This window comes from Chinchilla lanigera, unplaced genomic scaffold (assembly GCF_000276665.1).
Source record: "Chinchilla lanigera isolate Chin_1 unplaced genomic scaffold, ChiLan1.0 scaffold00104, whole genome shotgun sequence".
NCBI classification, from domain to species: Eukaryota; Metazoa; Chordata; class Mammalia; order Rodentia; family Chinchillidae; genus Chinchilla; species Chinchilla lanigera.
In genome coordinates this window covers 4,133,434-4,149,485 of record NW_004955505.1, presented here as the reverse complement: position 1 = coordinate 4,149,485, position 16,052 = coordinate 4,133,434, and the positions used below count along the sequence as shown (strand labels likewise).

Sequence of the window (16,052 nt, the reverse complement as noted above, 5' to 3'; positions counted from 1 at the left end):
GTGAGAACAACCAAACGAAACACCCTATTTTGGCAGAATCGCCGTAGTGGGGCCAAGCCTGTGTTTTAGTGAACTGTGAATCACAGCCACTGTTCATCATTGTTCTTGTGAACAATGGCGCCGTGCCAAAGGCTCATGTCCCTGGAGCTAAACCAGAGTACTTTGAAATCCAGACGAAAGTTTATTTATTAAGAAAAAGAATACACTTGAGACAGGAGATAGGAAACATTTTTAAACAATTTGTTATCTTGTTACTACAGCCATTTAAATTTCCTTGCAGGCTAAGGTTAAATTTAAAGTGAAAATAAATTAACCTAGAAAATAAAACTCTGTGGATATTATTATAATCATCCACAAGATTTAAACCTGTCTCTAAATTCCTACTGCACAAACTTTGCTTATTAACATGAGTATCTCATTCTCACAAAATTCCAACAAGCTGGTGCTAATTCTTAGAACAGGGAGGGCTTCCATAGGAGGGAACACACCAGATGTGGCACTGAGGGTATAGCTCCGTTGTACCACAGCAGCAGGCTTAGCATATGTAAGGTCCAAGTTCAACCCCGGTAATTACACTACCATCTAATTTTTTTTTTTTTTTAACCATACTCCACGTGAGCTTTTTCCTTCTCTTTTGTAGTATTAGGATTTGAAGCCATGACAAGAGTAGTCAGCCACCGTATAGTATATAAAATACCATATTCTCTTTATCCATTCATCTGTGGATGGACAGACAGCTGCTTCCAAGATTTAGCTCTTATGAGTTGTGCTGCTATAAACATGGGTGTGCATGGATCACTGTAATATGATGGCTTTAAATCTTTTGGGAAGATACCTAGAATGGGAATAGCTGGGTCAAATGGAATTTCTAGTTTTAGTTTTTTGAGGAATCCTTATACAGATTTCCATAGTGCTTGTGCATTTACATTCCCAGCAACACAGAAGGGTTCCTTTTTTCCCACAGCTTCACCAGCCGTTTGTTACTATTTGATTTCTCGATGCTAGCTATTCTTTCTGGGGTAAGATGGACTCTCACTATTGCTTTAATTTGCATTTCTCAAATGGCCAATGATGTTGAGCATTTCTTCATGATTTACTGGCCATTTGCACGTTTTCTGTAAAGATATCTATTCATTTTACTTGCCCATTTTTTGATTGGGTCTTTTATTTTGGGGCGTTTACTTTTTTTGAATTCTTTAGAGATTTGATATTAGTCCTCTGAGAAATAGCTAGCAAATTTTTTCCCATTCTGTAGGTTTTCTTCTCACTCTGTCCGCTGTTTCCTTCACTATGCAGAAGCTTTTCAATTTGATGAGCCCATTTGTTGATTCTCTGCATTACTTCCCGTGCAACAAGGTTCTGTTCAGAAAGCCTCTGTGTAGGCCCCTGACTTTAAGAGTTTTACCTGTTTTATCTCCCAGCAGGTTAAGTGTTTGTGCTTTAACTTTCAGATCTTTAGTCCATTTTAGTTTAGTTTAGTACCTGGCGAGAGGTATAGGTCTAGAGCCAATCTTCAGCATGCATACAGCCATTTTGCCCAGTACCAGTTATTAAGGGGGCTGTATTTCCTCCTGTGTATGTTTCCAGCTCCTATGTAAAGACCAAACAGTTGAATGTGCTTCAGGTTGTTTCTGCATCCTCTATTCTGTTCCATCGGTCCTCATGTCTGTTTTTGTGCCAGGATCATGCTGTTTTTATCACTGCAGCTGTGTAATGTAACTTTAAATCTGGGAGTGTGATGTCTCCGCTTTGCTCTTGTTACTCAAGACTGCGCTTCTGAATTTAAGGACAGTTTTCTTCAGTTTTGTGAGGAATGCTGTTCATAATTTGATTGGGATTGGGTTAAATCTGTGTATCAATTTTGGGAGTAGGGCCATTTTCACTAGATTGGTTCTGTATATCCAGGAACAGAGGGTATCCTTCCCTTTTCTGATGTCCTCTTTGATTTCCTTGTTTTTAAAGACCAGAATCTATTTATTGGGGAAAGAATGCTTCTGTCTAAGGACAGGAAGACTGAATGGGTTGCTGATTTCCTTTTAGAGTACTGCAGTTTTCACTGTAGAGGCCTTTCATATCCTTAGGCTAACTCACAAGTATTTAATTTTCCTACACACTACTACAAATGGCATATTCCTGAATTTCTTTCTTAGTGGGTTCATTATTAGTGTACAAGAACACTAATGATTTCTGACATCACATTTTATAATGAAAAAATAAGTACTAGAAATAATATCAGTGTGAATGTTGAATTAATCTGGAGTTCTTCTCATGAATATCCTCAAACAATGAATAAAATGTTTTAAAAGTCTAGAGGAAAGGAAAGAAGAACAGTAGCTTTAGCAGTGGTATCTTTTTTTTTTATTTTAAAGAGAAAAGAACAAAAACAAAGACAAAAACAACATAAAAATTATGAAAATGATACAGAATTTCAAAACAAGATAGGAAATCAACAATGGTTGTTGTATTACTTATTGTTATCTTCAAAGTAGTTGCTCAGACTACCAGATATAGGCATGCAAGATTGATCGAACAATTAAACATTAACTGTTTCCTTTAATAAACCAATAAATGTGTAGTACAGTTATCTTAGCTATCTTGTGTGTGTGAGTATATATGTATTTCCCTTCCTTCTTTCTTCTTTCCTTCATCCCAGTTGTTCTTTTCTATTAAGCACTTTCTTTCCCTTTCCCAGTATCTATTGTGCCTTTCAGTTTTATTTACTCTTTCAGTTCTTACACTAGGGAGACAATACAATGTTTTACATGTGAGTCTGATTTATTTCACTCATGAGTATGGTCTCTAGTTGCATCCACTTACCTATAAAAGCCTCATTTATCTTTTTTTATAGCTGAGTAATACTCCATTGTATAAAAATACCACATTTTTCTTATCCACTCCTCAGTTGACGGGCATTTGGGTTGCTTCCAAAATACTGCTATGACAAATTGTGTTGCTGTGAACATGGGTGCACATATATTGCTGTGGTATGATGTTTTTAATTCTTCTGAGAAAACACCCAGAAGGGGAATGGCTGGGTTAAATGGGACCTCCAGTCTTAATATTTTGATTTCCAAAGTGATTTTCAAAGTGATTTCCTTGTTTTTAAAGACCAGAATCTATTTATTGGGGAAAGAAAGCTTCTGTCTAAGAGCATTCTAACACTGATTTCCAAAGTGGTTACACCAGTCTACATTGCCATCAACAGTAAAAAAGCGTTCCTTTTCCCCCACAGCCCCACCAGCATTTGTTGTTGGTGGATTTCTTGATGGGAGCCATTCTTATTGGGGTGAGATGGAACCTCAGTGATGTTTTAATTTGCATGTCTCAAGTGACCAATGATGTTGAACATTTTTCATGTATTTATTTACCATTTGTATTTCTTCATCTGAGAAGTGCATATTCATCTCAGACGCCCATTTTTGGATTAGGTCTTTGAATTTGGGAGGCCTGAGTTTTTTCAATTCTTTATATGTTCTAGATATAAGTCCTCTATCTGAAGGACAGTTAGCTAAAATATTTTCTCACTCTGTGGGTTGTCTTTTCACTCTATTAGTGATTTCTTTTTAAGTGCAAAAGCTTTTTGATAGGATGAGGTCCCAGTTGTTGATTCTTCTAAGTGTTTCCTGTGTAGTTTGGATTTTGTTCATGAAGACTGTGCCTACCCCATGCTTTCAAGATTTCAACCTACTTTCTCTTTCAGTAGATTTAGTGTTTCTGCTTTAATATTTAAATCTTTGATCCATTTTAACTTTAGTGCATGGTGACAGACATGGGTCTAATAGTCTTCAGCATGTAGAGAGCCAATTTTTCCAGCACCATTTGTTAAACAGGCTATCTTTGAACATGTTTGGCTCCTTTGTTAAAGATAAGGTGGCTGAGTGTGTTTGTAGTTGTGTCCACATCTTCTAATCTGTTCCACTGGTCTTCAGGTCTATTTTTTTTGCCAGTACCACGCTGATTTCATCACAGTAGATTTATAGCATAATTTCAAGTGAGGGATTGTGATGCCTCCTGACTTGTCTTTGTTGCCCAGGATTACCTTTGCTATTCTAGGTCTCTTCTGGTTCCAGATGAATTATAGGTGTATTTTCTCTAGTTCTGTGACTGCATTAAACCTGTATAACAATTTTGGAAGTATGGCCATTTTCACTATGTTGGTTCTTCCTATCCATGAGCAAGGGATGTCTATTTTCTAAAATCCTCTTCAATCTCCTTTTTTCACAGTAGTATAATTTTAAATATATACATCTTTTACTTCCTTTGTTAGATTGATTGCTAAGTGTTTCATTTTTTTGGATGCTATTGTGAAGGGTGTGGTTTCCCTAATTTCTCTCTCAATAAGTTTATTGCTTGTGTACAAGAATGCTATTGATTTTTGAGTACTGACTTTGTATCCAGCCAACTAAATTTGGTTATTAACTCTAGGAGTCTTTTGGTGGAGTTTTTGGGGTATTCTATGTAGAGTATCATGTAATCTGCAAATAATGATAATTTCACTTCTTCCTTTGCTATCCTTATTCCTTTTCTTTCTCTCTCTTGTCTAACTGCTCTGGCTAATGTTTCCAGAACTATGTTGAAAAGGAGTGGTGATAGTGGACATCCTTGTCTTGTTCCTGATTTTAAGCAAAAGCTTTCAGTTTTTGTCCATTTAGGATGATGTTGCCCATTGGTTTGTCATAGCTGGCTTTTATCAGATTGAGATAAAGACCATCTATTCCAATTTTCTGTAGGGTTTTTATCACGAATGAGTGCTAGACTTTATCAAAAGCTTTTTCTGCATCTACTGAGATGATCATGTGATTTCTGTCTCTGGCTCTGTTGATATCATGTATTACATTAATTGATTTGTATATGTTAAACCATCCCTGTATTCCTGGGATAAATCCTATCTGGTCATGGTATATAATTTTCTTGATGATTTGTTGAATTCTGTTCGCTAGTATCTTATTGAGGATTTCTGCATCTATGTTCATTAGGAAGACTGGCCTGTAGTTCTCTATTTTGGTTGTATCTTTCTCTGGTTTTGGTATCCGGATAACACTTGCTTACAGGAAAGAGTTAGGGAGTATTGCTTCCCTTTCAATTTCATTAAAGAGTTTGAAGAGTACTGGCATTAGATCTTGTCTAAATTTCTTGTTGAATTCAGCAGTGAATCCATCAGGACCTGGGCTTTTCTTTGTCGGTGAGTTTTTAATTACATTTTCAATCTCATTAACTGATACTGGGTTATTCAGAATTTTTATATCTTCTTGATTCAGCTTTGGTAATTTATATGTATCCAGAAATCTGTCCATTTCCTCTCTGTTTTCCATCCTATGAGAGTAAAGATTTTCAAAGCAGGTACTGATGATCTTCTGAATTTCCACAGGATGTGTAGTGACTTCACCCTTATCATTCCTCAGTGCATGAATCTGAGTCTTTTCTTTCCTTTTTTTGATAAGATTGGCTAAGGGTTTATCAATTTTATGTATTTTCTCAAAGAACCAACTCTTTCATTTATTAATTATATTGTTTTCTTGGTTTCCATTGTGTTAATTTCTAGTAGTGGTATCTTAAAAGGCTTTAGGATTATGTGCAAATTATTTACAGTTCACCAGTAATTGTTTTAGCTTAACAGTAACATCAAACATTTTAAAAAGTTTTTTCCTTATGTATGGGGCTGCGCACAATGCCACCTCTCTTTGTTCTACCCAAAAGCACCCAGGACTGGAACTGAGTGAAAATGACATCACTAGGGGAAAGACCCTGAAAATATATACACAAAATTTATAACTATAGTTTGTCTACCACTGTTAATAACATGACATCGCTCATAAACAGCAGCCCGAGAATGTGTCACCACCCAGTAGTTGCGGACAGCTGGCTAGAGGACTCAGGACAGCAGAAGTAAAGCGAAGGGCCATCTGGAGCCAGGAAACCTGGGAAGGGACCCTAGCTTTGGCCTTTATTGTCTCTATGACCACAGGCTACTCACTGAGCCTCAGCCTCTTCATCTGTAAATTGAGGAGGGTTGGACCCTTCCACTTACTGTGAACATTAAATGCAATGTTTACAGGTCATCAACAACATTTCATGCCTGATAAATGCCAGCTATTTTCAGGGTATCATATATAAATGTGAACCTGGAGTTCATTCTGACTCAATGCTAGCACATTAAAGTCGTTTTTAAAAAGTATTGTCAATTCTATAATCCCAGTATTTAGGGAAGTGGGATCAGGAGCATCCAAGTTAAAGCCCAGTCTGAGCAACTCAGCAATTTAGTGGGACCCCCATCTCAAAGCAAAAAACAGAAAGGGCTGGCAATGTAGCTCACTGCAAAGGCCCCAGATTCAACCTCCAGCAATATGTAATCTCAGCACTCTGGATAGTTGAGGGAGGAAGATCAAGAGTTGGAAGCCAGCCTGTGCTATTATACAGCAAGTTCAAGGCTGGCCTGGACTACATAGTGAAACCTTGTCTCAAAATAAACAAAAAGCTAGCAAGGTGGCATATGTCTGTAATCCTAGCACTGAGGGAGGCTGAGACAGGATGATCACCACAAGTTCAAAGCCAGCCTGGGCTAACTTAGTTCAATGCCACCCTAAACTACACAGTGAGATCCTGTCTCAATCAATCAATCAATCACTCAGGCTGGGGGCATAGCTCAGTGGTGGCGCACCCCTGGGTTCAATTCCCAGTACTACCTGCAAAAAAAATTCTTGTTAGCAAACAATAGTTACAGTACTTAAGTAAAGTTAATAAATGTCTTGATTTTTGGAAGGTGGAAGGAGCATGATGTCTGAAGAAGCAAATGGTGGTGCTCTTCGCTGTTTTCTCAGCAGCAGATAAAATGTTTCCACTTTCATTCCAACAATTCTGTTCTTACCTTCTACAGTAAGCCAGCCACACCTGCATTGTATTTGGAAAGGAATGAAGAAGTCTCCTATTAAGTATTTGTGGAATTTCTGGCCCAGAGGACATTGGACAGCATCATCTTAGAAAGTCAAGCAGAGGGGACAGTGCAAGGTGTCTAAGTTCATACCCAAGCAAAAAAATACAGAGAAAATAAAACACAGCAAACAAACAAAAAAACTGATTTTCTTTTTCAGTACTGCACTGGGGAATTGAACCCAGAACTTCTGCTCTGTGCTACATCCCTGGTCCTTTTTATTTTTTATTTTTTATTTTTAGATAAAGCCTTGCTAACTCGCAAGTTAGTTGGGCTGGGTTTGAACTTTTGATCCTCCTGCCTCAGCCTCCCATAGTGCTAGGATTACAGGTGTATGTGACATGATGAGTTAGGACTGAACTTTATAGAAACAACAAGAACTGTCCTACCCAGCCAAAGGTGATGTGGGTGCCCATGAAGAATAAAACTGTGAATGCAATTTCCTAAGATAGCCCCTTCAAACCACAACGGAAGCTGCAAGCACTCTTCAATACAACCACTTTGTGGAATTCTATAAACACTATCCACAATTTATGTGCTTGGCACTAGTTCATAAATAAATAAGACAAGTTGTTTAAAAAAAAAAAGTCAAAGCTTTGCTGATATATGCATGCCTGCTTAGATGGAGCTGATTTTAAAAAGTTAATTTAGCAGGGCATGGTGTTCCTTATAAGCCCAATGCTCTGGAAGGCTGAGGCAGTAGGATTGCAAATTTGAAGCCAGCCTGGACAACTCAGCAAGACCCTGTCTCAAAATAAAAACTAAAAAGGGCTGAGACGACAGCCCAGTGCAACTGCCCTACATTCAACTCCCCAGCACCACAAAAAAAGAGGTTAATTTTATTGACCATAGCTTATTTCAAGAGAAAAAGAAGCCAGGGAGATAGCTCAGTGGCACAGCACCTCCCTGGCAAGTGCAAGGTCCTGAGTTCAATTCCCAGTACCAAAACAAACAAACAAACAAACAAACAAAAATCAAGAGAAAAGAACAGGCTAATGAATTTTAGAGTCAGAAGAAGTTATAGTATCTTCCCACAATGCCATTAGACACTTTTTAAAGACAATTAACTATTGGTCTTGCTTTTCTATCAATCTCAAGCTTCTCCTTTTGAAAGAAACTCTAGCTTCCATTTTATAGTTCAGGAAGAAGGATAGCCTCTTTGATAAATGGTGCTGGAAAGACTGGCTTTGCACATGCTGAAGATTAAAACTGGACCCATATCTTTCACCATACACTAAAGCAGAAATGGATCAAAGTTCTAAATACTAAAACAGAAACATTAAATCTGCTGGAAGACAGACATTGGTGTAAGCAAAGACTTTATGACTAAAACCCTGATTGCACAGGAACTATCATTTTATACTTCAAAAACCTCACATCAACTATACTAGCTTTACTGTCAATATAAAAAAGAAAAGCTATATTTCTGTCCCCACCAAATTATCTCACTCACCCAATCCATTTGAGACCCTACTCTGCGCAGACTCCATTTTTTCAGTCACTGGGTGAACAATAATAAATGAGAGAGGCAAAGGTCCTGCTCTTTAGGTGCCAATGACCCAGTGGGGAAGATAACATTAAAAGGTAAAAAAGTGCAGCGATAACATCCTGCCAGGTACTAAAGAGCCCTGAGGCAAAGCAAGAGTGTGGTCTGGGTCAGAGAGGGAAACAGCCAGCCTGGTGTGGCCGTGGCTGCACAGTCAGTGGGCAGCCACGGCCACACGTGGCCCCGAACACCTGAAATGCATCTTGGCCAAGTGGAGATACTTCAAGTGCAAAATACACACTGGATTGTGAAGACTAGAAACAGAAAAGAGAATTAAGAAATTCATTAACAGTTTTTATGTTGATATGTTGAAACAAGTTGTGTTGGGTCATATCAAATACATCACTGGAATTAATATTACCTGGTTCTTTCCTCCCTTTCAAAATATAATTTCTAGAAAATGTGGAATTACGAATGTGTCTCACATTACAGTGTATTTCTACTGAACAATGCTGGCCTAGGGAAGAGGAGTCTAGGGAGAGAAAAGAAGACGGACAGGCTAAGAGACAGGAAACAGCTGGTCGTGTTTTAGGGACCCACAAGAAAACTAATACAGGTACTGTGGCGCCATTCACAATAGTGAAGATATGGAACCAGCCTGGGTGCCCACAGACAGATGAACACATAAAGAAAAGGTGGTACTGAGACACAAAGGGTTATTATTCAGCCTGAAAGAAGAACGGAATTTAGTCATCTGCAGGAAAATGGATGGATATAGAGATTATGACGTTGGGCAAAATAAGCCAGACTCAGAAAGACAACGCATGTTCTAAGATAAAGAACCTTTGAAACATGACAAGAAAGTAGAGGGAGACTGCTCCTAGACAAGATAAAGGGAATGAGGGTGGGTAAAGTGGGGTAAATGCTCAAATATAAGCACTGAGCCCCAGAAACGTAAAACTAGGGTTGAGGTGGGACAAGGAGGGTGAAGGGGAGGTAAAAATGATCAAAGTATGTTATATGCACGTATGAACCTGCCAACATTAAAACCCATTAATCTGTGTAAGCAATGTGCACAGAAAGAAAGAAAGAAAGAAAGAAAGAAAGAAAGAAAGAAAGAAAGAAGAGAAGAAAATTAATATAGGTAGAAAGAGTGACCCAGTCCAAAAATGTTAGGATAGCAGAGATCAGGTCATGAAGAACTTTGTGAACCAAGGTAAAAATCTGTGTTGATGTAAATACAAAGGAAGAAATAAGGAAAGTTTAGGGGCTGGGGATTTAGCTCAGTGGCACAGCGCCTGCCTGGCAAGCGCAAGGTCGTGAGTTCAATTCCCGTACCGGAAAAGAGCCATACAAAAAAAAAAGGAAAGTTTAGGTTTAAAAAATATTCTAAGAACTCACTGGCTATTATGTGGTAAACTGACAGTATCATCTATACGATAATAATCTGAGGGTGATCGTTTCAAACAAAGGCCCTGGGTCCCTATGAGTCCAAGTAGATTATAATTAGGAGTCTGGACCTAATATGAACATTTCAAAAAGAAAGTTAATTCTTATTAAGAATTGTGCTTTTCTATAAGTAAATAGACTAATTGGTCTTTCCTCCTTTCCTATGGCTGACATTATAATTACTCAGTTGTCCTTGTGTGATATATATTGGTCCTCTAACTCTATGACATTCAGTGTGTGTTTTTTTTTTTTAAAGATTCCTTCACATACAAGGCCGAGTTCAATCCCCAGTACTAAAAAAAAAAGGATACCTTTAGATCCAGCTCAGCCGCACAAATGCCTACCTGGCAAGTACAAGGTCCTGAGTTCAATTCCCAGCACCAAAGGAAAAAAAAAGATACCTTTGGGTATTTTCTTGAAAACAATTTCAGGCCCCAGGGTGGTCTACTGGGAAATATCTCATTTAAGCCCTCTGAGACAGAGAACACAGTGCCAGTGGTTCTCTCGAGCCACAGGTCAGAACTGGAATCGGCTTCTGACGGTGGAGGCAGCTCTACCTACCAAGGCCCACCAGCCACAGCTTCAGAAGCATTCCTACAGTCATTTTTAAAATTAATAACTTGAGGTGGGGGTGGACATGAGCAAAATATACACAATGGAACAGGAGACTGTAAAAACCAAGAAGGATGGGGCAATGATAGAAGGGTGAAAATGATCAAAGCATGTGCTGGGTATGCACAAACCTGCTAAAATGAGCCCATTAATCTGTATAACCAATAAAAAAGGAGGAAAAATTAAAAACGCACTGAAGGACAAGTAACAATGCTATGCTAAGAAAAGACAGATGACAAAACTCAGGAAAAAAAAGCAGAGGTTTAAAAAAACTTGACAGTGGTATTTTTACTTAGGTTGTACAAGTCCTGTGTTTACACAATAACATCCTTATATTCAGCAAGGGCTGAGGGCATAGAGCAGAAGCAGAGCATTTCTCTAGCACAACCAGGCCTGCAATTAGATCCCCAGCACCACAAAAAAAGACAGAAGAGAAAAGACCAGTTACAGTGGTGTATGCCTGTAATCTCAGCACTCTGGAAGGCTGAGGCAGGAGGATCACAAGTTCGAGCTCAGTCTAAGCAATTTTGCAAGACCCTGTCTCAAAATACAAATTTTACAAAAGATTGGAGATGTAACTTGATGCAAAGCCCCTAGTTTCAATCTTCAATAACACACACATACGCATAGCCAGAATGGTGGCACACACCTGTAATCCTAGTACTCTGTGAGGTGGAGGCAGGAGGATCGCTGTGAGTTCAAGGCTAGCCTGGGCTACATAGTGAGTTCAAGGCCAGCCTGAACTACATAGTGACACCCTAACTGAAAAAGACAAAAAAAAATCTCAGTCATAACCTACTGTGGGCCAGTGCTATCAATCAAGCCACCCCAGGCACTGCACATCCAGTCAAGTGCTCCCGACTTGGCCACACCCCAAGCCCTGCAAAGCTAATCGGGATACTAGCACCAGTGGTTAGATCAAGAGCAGCTCTTACCCCACCAGTGCTCTGTACACCTGGCTGCTGTTTCAAAAGACAGCTTTTAGCATAATCTTGAGTACCACACTCAGCCTGAAATAAGAACTCTACTGAAATGCTTGACTCAGAGTAAGCTCATCTTTTTTTGGAGTTTGAGTAGGGTAACTATGGGGCACTAAGCAGGAGTCTGTTGCAAAACTGATCTGAGAAGGCCCTTAATCTCCGTCTCCATTTCATCACCTTAAGCAACGTCTAAGGTTCCCTCCAGAAATACTATGGCATGATACTCTGCCTCCATTAGATTTTATATATGCACTTAGAGGATGATCTCTACTGCTTCTAAGCTCTTTTGGAAACCGCACCCAACACAACCAAAGCTAAAAATAGCTAAGATACCAAGGAAGAGGTCTAAACAAAGGTCTGTGGCAGAGATCTCATCTGTCAGACATCAACAGCTGTCGAGACTGAATCTAGGCTACCATGAGAACACATAAAGAACATTCTGGGGGCTAGAGATATGGCACTTGCTCAGCACCTGGTACACCCTGGGCCCCACTCCCAGAACACTCACACACACACACACACACACACACACACACACACGAATATATGTATGTTCTAGACTCTTGTAACATATTCAGTCACATTTGTCTGTCGTCAGTGCTGGGGATCAAATCTACGACCTCCCACATGCTAGGCAAGTACTGTACCACTGAGCTGCATACCCATCCCCCATGTCCTCATTTACTTACTAAACACTGTATGGGAATGGGGAAAGAAACAACACTCTACAGCGAGCACCGTAGTGCATGCTTATACCCAACTCTGGAGGCTGAGGCAGAAAAGTCTGGCCCTGCCTGAGCAACATAGCATGTTAGCAAGACACTGTCTCAAAATGAAAATTTAAAAAGGGCTGGAGACACAGTTTAGTGCAAACACCCTGGGTTCAACCCCCAGTACTGGAAAAGGGAGGGGGGCATATTTATGAAGCCTTTTCCACAGTTGTTAAAGCCACGTGTTAATGGGAAGAGTATCTTTAAAAAACTATCAGAAGCCTTGATAACTTTTATCATAAGGTCTTGGTCTATTTAATTACTACTTGATGGTATCTATTCTTAACGATTCCAATTTCTCACCACTTATAGGATTCCAGAAATATATATGTTAAGAAAAAGTCTAATGGGGCATCGTGGCTCATGCCTGTATTCCCAGGAGCAGGGGAAACTGAGGCAAGAGAATTACTGCGAGTTTGAGGCCAGCCTGAACTACATAGTGAGAACCTGTCTCAAAAAAAAAAATTTTTTTTTAAATCTGTACAGCAACTTGTAAAATTATGTCTCTGTTTTTTGTTCTTGCCTGGTTTTTTGAGACAGGGCTTCACTATGTACCTAGGCTGGCCTCAAATGCAGGATCCTCCCAGCTCAGCCTCCCCAGTGCTGGGACTGCAGGCTTCCACCACGACACCCAGGTAAAATAGGATAACAACTTCCTAATAAATGGTCGGGTAAAAAGAGAACAGTTCCAGAAAGGCACAATAAAATTTCACGGTCACTAACTTTCAACTTAATGTGGCAAAACAGAAGCAACCTTCTGAGTAACTTGCCTGATCAGCACCGTCTGTGGTCTGAGTGTGTCCCCTCAGGCCCATGTGGTGGAAGCCTGGGCATCAGTGTGACAATGTGTGGGGTGGTAAAATCCATGAGGTGTGGTCACTGAGGTCCTGAGGGCACTGGAGACGCTGCCTTGGGGAGGACTGAGACGGTTCCGAACCTCAGGCCTGGATTGGTTGGGTCCGTTATGGTGGGAGTAACTGTATCAACTACTACATTGCTCTGGCTTACTGTCTCGGCATGTGCTCTTGTGCAAGTGCTCCCACCCTTTTGATGCCAACTGCTATGTGGTCCTGACCAAAGGCCTAACAGGTAAGGCTACTCTTACTAGGCCCTTCACCCTCCAAAACTCACATACAGGAGCTGCACTGATTTCTGATATACCCAGTCTCGGGTGTTTTGTCATAGCAACAGAAAACAGATAAACACATCACCACATGGAGGTGTATGGAAAGTGAAGAAGAAGGCTAGGTGAGAACATGACACCATATCCCTGTTTTCCTCCTCACCATGGTCCACACTCCTTAACCTCCTGGGGTGTTTCCCCCCATCCTCCACCTACACACACTGCAGTGCCCTCACCCCAGCACTCGATCCTTCCTCTCTGCACTCACTTTCTAAGTGATTTCATCCAATTTCATGGCTTTAAACTTACGTCACAGTCTAGACCTCTCCCTTGGAAGATGTCTTCTCTGACATCTCCATTTGAAAGTCCAATAGGCACATCACAGTAACACATCCAAAACCCAATTAATCTGCCTGCATCTCCATTGGTAGAGAAGCTCATAACTGTTCAGCCAACACTCTTGAAGCCATCTTTGATCACGTTCTGAGTATGACTAAATAGTATTAATACAATGATACACATACATACGATTCATCAGCAGGCGTTGTTGGCTCTCCCTTCAATGTGCACTCTCTAGAATCTGACTCTTTCCTGCCACTTCAAACCCCAACAACTCTCACCTCAAACAGTGAAGCAATTGCCCACCCTGAGCCCTGACTCTGCCACTCAACATGGTAGCCCCAGGGATCGTTCCAGAGGACACATCAGATCTCATCAGCATTCTGTGGAAAGCCCTCTAGGAGCTTCCCACCTCCAAAGAAAAGGCTAAAAACTGTCTATGAGGCCCCAGACTGCTGGTGGTGAATCTATGGCAAGTACAACACAGTGGGCTGTTTGTATCACTTAAAGATCTAAAAGGTTGGCCATCACTGCCCTAGGCAATCCATGTGGCTTGCTTCCTTACCTCCTTCAGGGCTCTGTTCAAATGCACCTCCTCTGGGAGGCCTTTCCTAACCATCACATATAAAATCTCAGGCTGGGAGGGATGGCCCTCAGTGGAGAGCACAAGCCTGGCATTGAGGAGGTCCTGGGGTTAATCCCCAGCATACTTACTTCACCTCCTGCCGCCCTGCTGCTGCTGCTTGGGTCCCACTTCCCTGAAGCTTTATTTCTCTTCACAGCACTAACACCTGGCAAACTATCTTTTCATATTTCTTTACACTAGAGTATACACCACCTGAGGGTTGGGATTTTTGAATGCTTTGCTCCCAGCTGTTCCTGATGCCTAGAACACAAACTACACACAGGCTTTCAAGCCTGTTTGTGAAGCTGGATGTGGTGATGAACACTCTAGAAGACTGAAGCAAAAGGATCTTTAAGAGCTCAAGGCCAGCCTGGGATACACAGTGAGTTTCAGACTGGCCTGGAACACACCGACACCCAAAACCTTTTTATTAAATAAATAAATGATACTGAAATCTTACCAGATAAATACATTATTTCCTGAATACACCAAACACTATGAAGAGCAGATTCCACACAATCATATCTGCACACAGTACTGTAACAAGAGAAACGATGGTTTGTCTTTAAAAGTGCATTAAAATCTTCCTGTTTTCTTTTTGTCAGTTCTAGAAACTCTGTACTTGTTTCTTCCTCAGATAATGCTTTTCCTCCATTCTGTTTTCATTTTAAAATAGGAAAGTTCAAAAGTGCATTAAAATTTAACGTTTTATTGTTCACTTTTGTTAAAGCCCTTTGTACTGTGCCTAGAGGTCACCCGGGTATGGTGGCACACACCTGTAGTTCCAGAACTCTGGGAGGCTGAAGCAGGAAGATTACAAATTCAGGGTGAGCCCGGGGAACTTAGTGACAGTGAGACCCTTTCTCAAAATTAAAAATTAAAAAAGGCCTGAAAGCCTGTGGTTCTATGTCCAGTTCTGCAAATAAAATAAAATAGCCCCAGGTCACACTTACAAGATGGATTAACATTCACAGGAAAACAGAAATAAGAAAGGCCTTTTTTCTGTCACTAGTCAACACCCACGGAAGTCCTCCAAGTGACCCTGGTGCCACAAACGTTGAGGATGTTTAGGAAGAAGGGATCCTAGAAAAATAAGAGAATTCTCTCACCAGTCCCCACAGCAGAATCGCTCCAAATCCTGCAGACCTTTTTTTCCAATTCAAATCCCCTAACAAAGCCATTCTTAACAGGTACAGGAAGTCTCAGCTGAAGAAACAGTATGATTACATAATTATACACACAGGAAAAGCCTAGTATTCCATTATCCACCTTTTCCAAACATTTTTAAACTAAAACTAGACTTAAAGAGTTTTTGTGGAAAAATGTTTAGCTCTGAGGCTGACTTAATTAAAAAAAAAAAAAAAAAAAACTTCGATAAGATGCGGGATGGCAGGCACAGAGTTTTAAGGCTGAACAGTACTGTTTACTATTGTTTATTATTTCCGAGTCCTCCTCCCAAAAGGAAAAACGTCCACACTGGCGCAATCAATAGGAACGGTATGTCCAAAGAAAGCTGTTCTGAAAGCCTATGACCTAAGTGTTTAGCACTGACACAGATAAAGTTCAGGCGATAGATGTCACTTGTCTCACCATTTAACAAAAAGGAAAAAAAAATCAAGACTCCGCTCCCACGGAGGGAGGCGAGGAGAAAGAACGGCGAGAGCCACGGCACAGCCCGCGGGCGCCGCGCTCCAGCTCGCCCCGCACTGCGCCACCGGGGAGCCTCGCGGGGACCGGGCC

The 16,052-nt window shown here is 40.5% G+C and overlaps 1 protein-coding gene across 1 annotated transcript in view; it reads right to left on the bottom strand.

Moving 5' to 3' along the window:
- The window catches only part of Dennd5b (DENN/MADD domain containing 5B), a 160,427-nt gene extending 145,627 nt beyond the window's left edge, over nucleotides 1-14,800 (bottom strand). The window contains exon 1 of the mRNA XM_013505934.1: nucleotides 14,773-14,800. Coding sequence (XP_013361388.1) covers nucleotides 14,773-14,785 — 13 coding nt within the window. The 5' untranslated portion in view covers nucleotides 14,786-14,800. The remainder of the gene's footprint in view (nucleotides 1-14,772) is intronic.
- Between the last annotated feature and the right edge of the window lie 1,252 nt (nucleotides 14,801-16,052).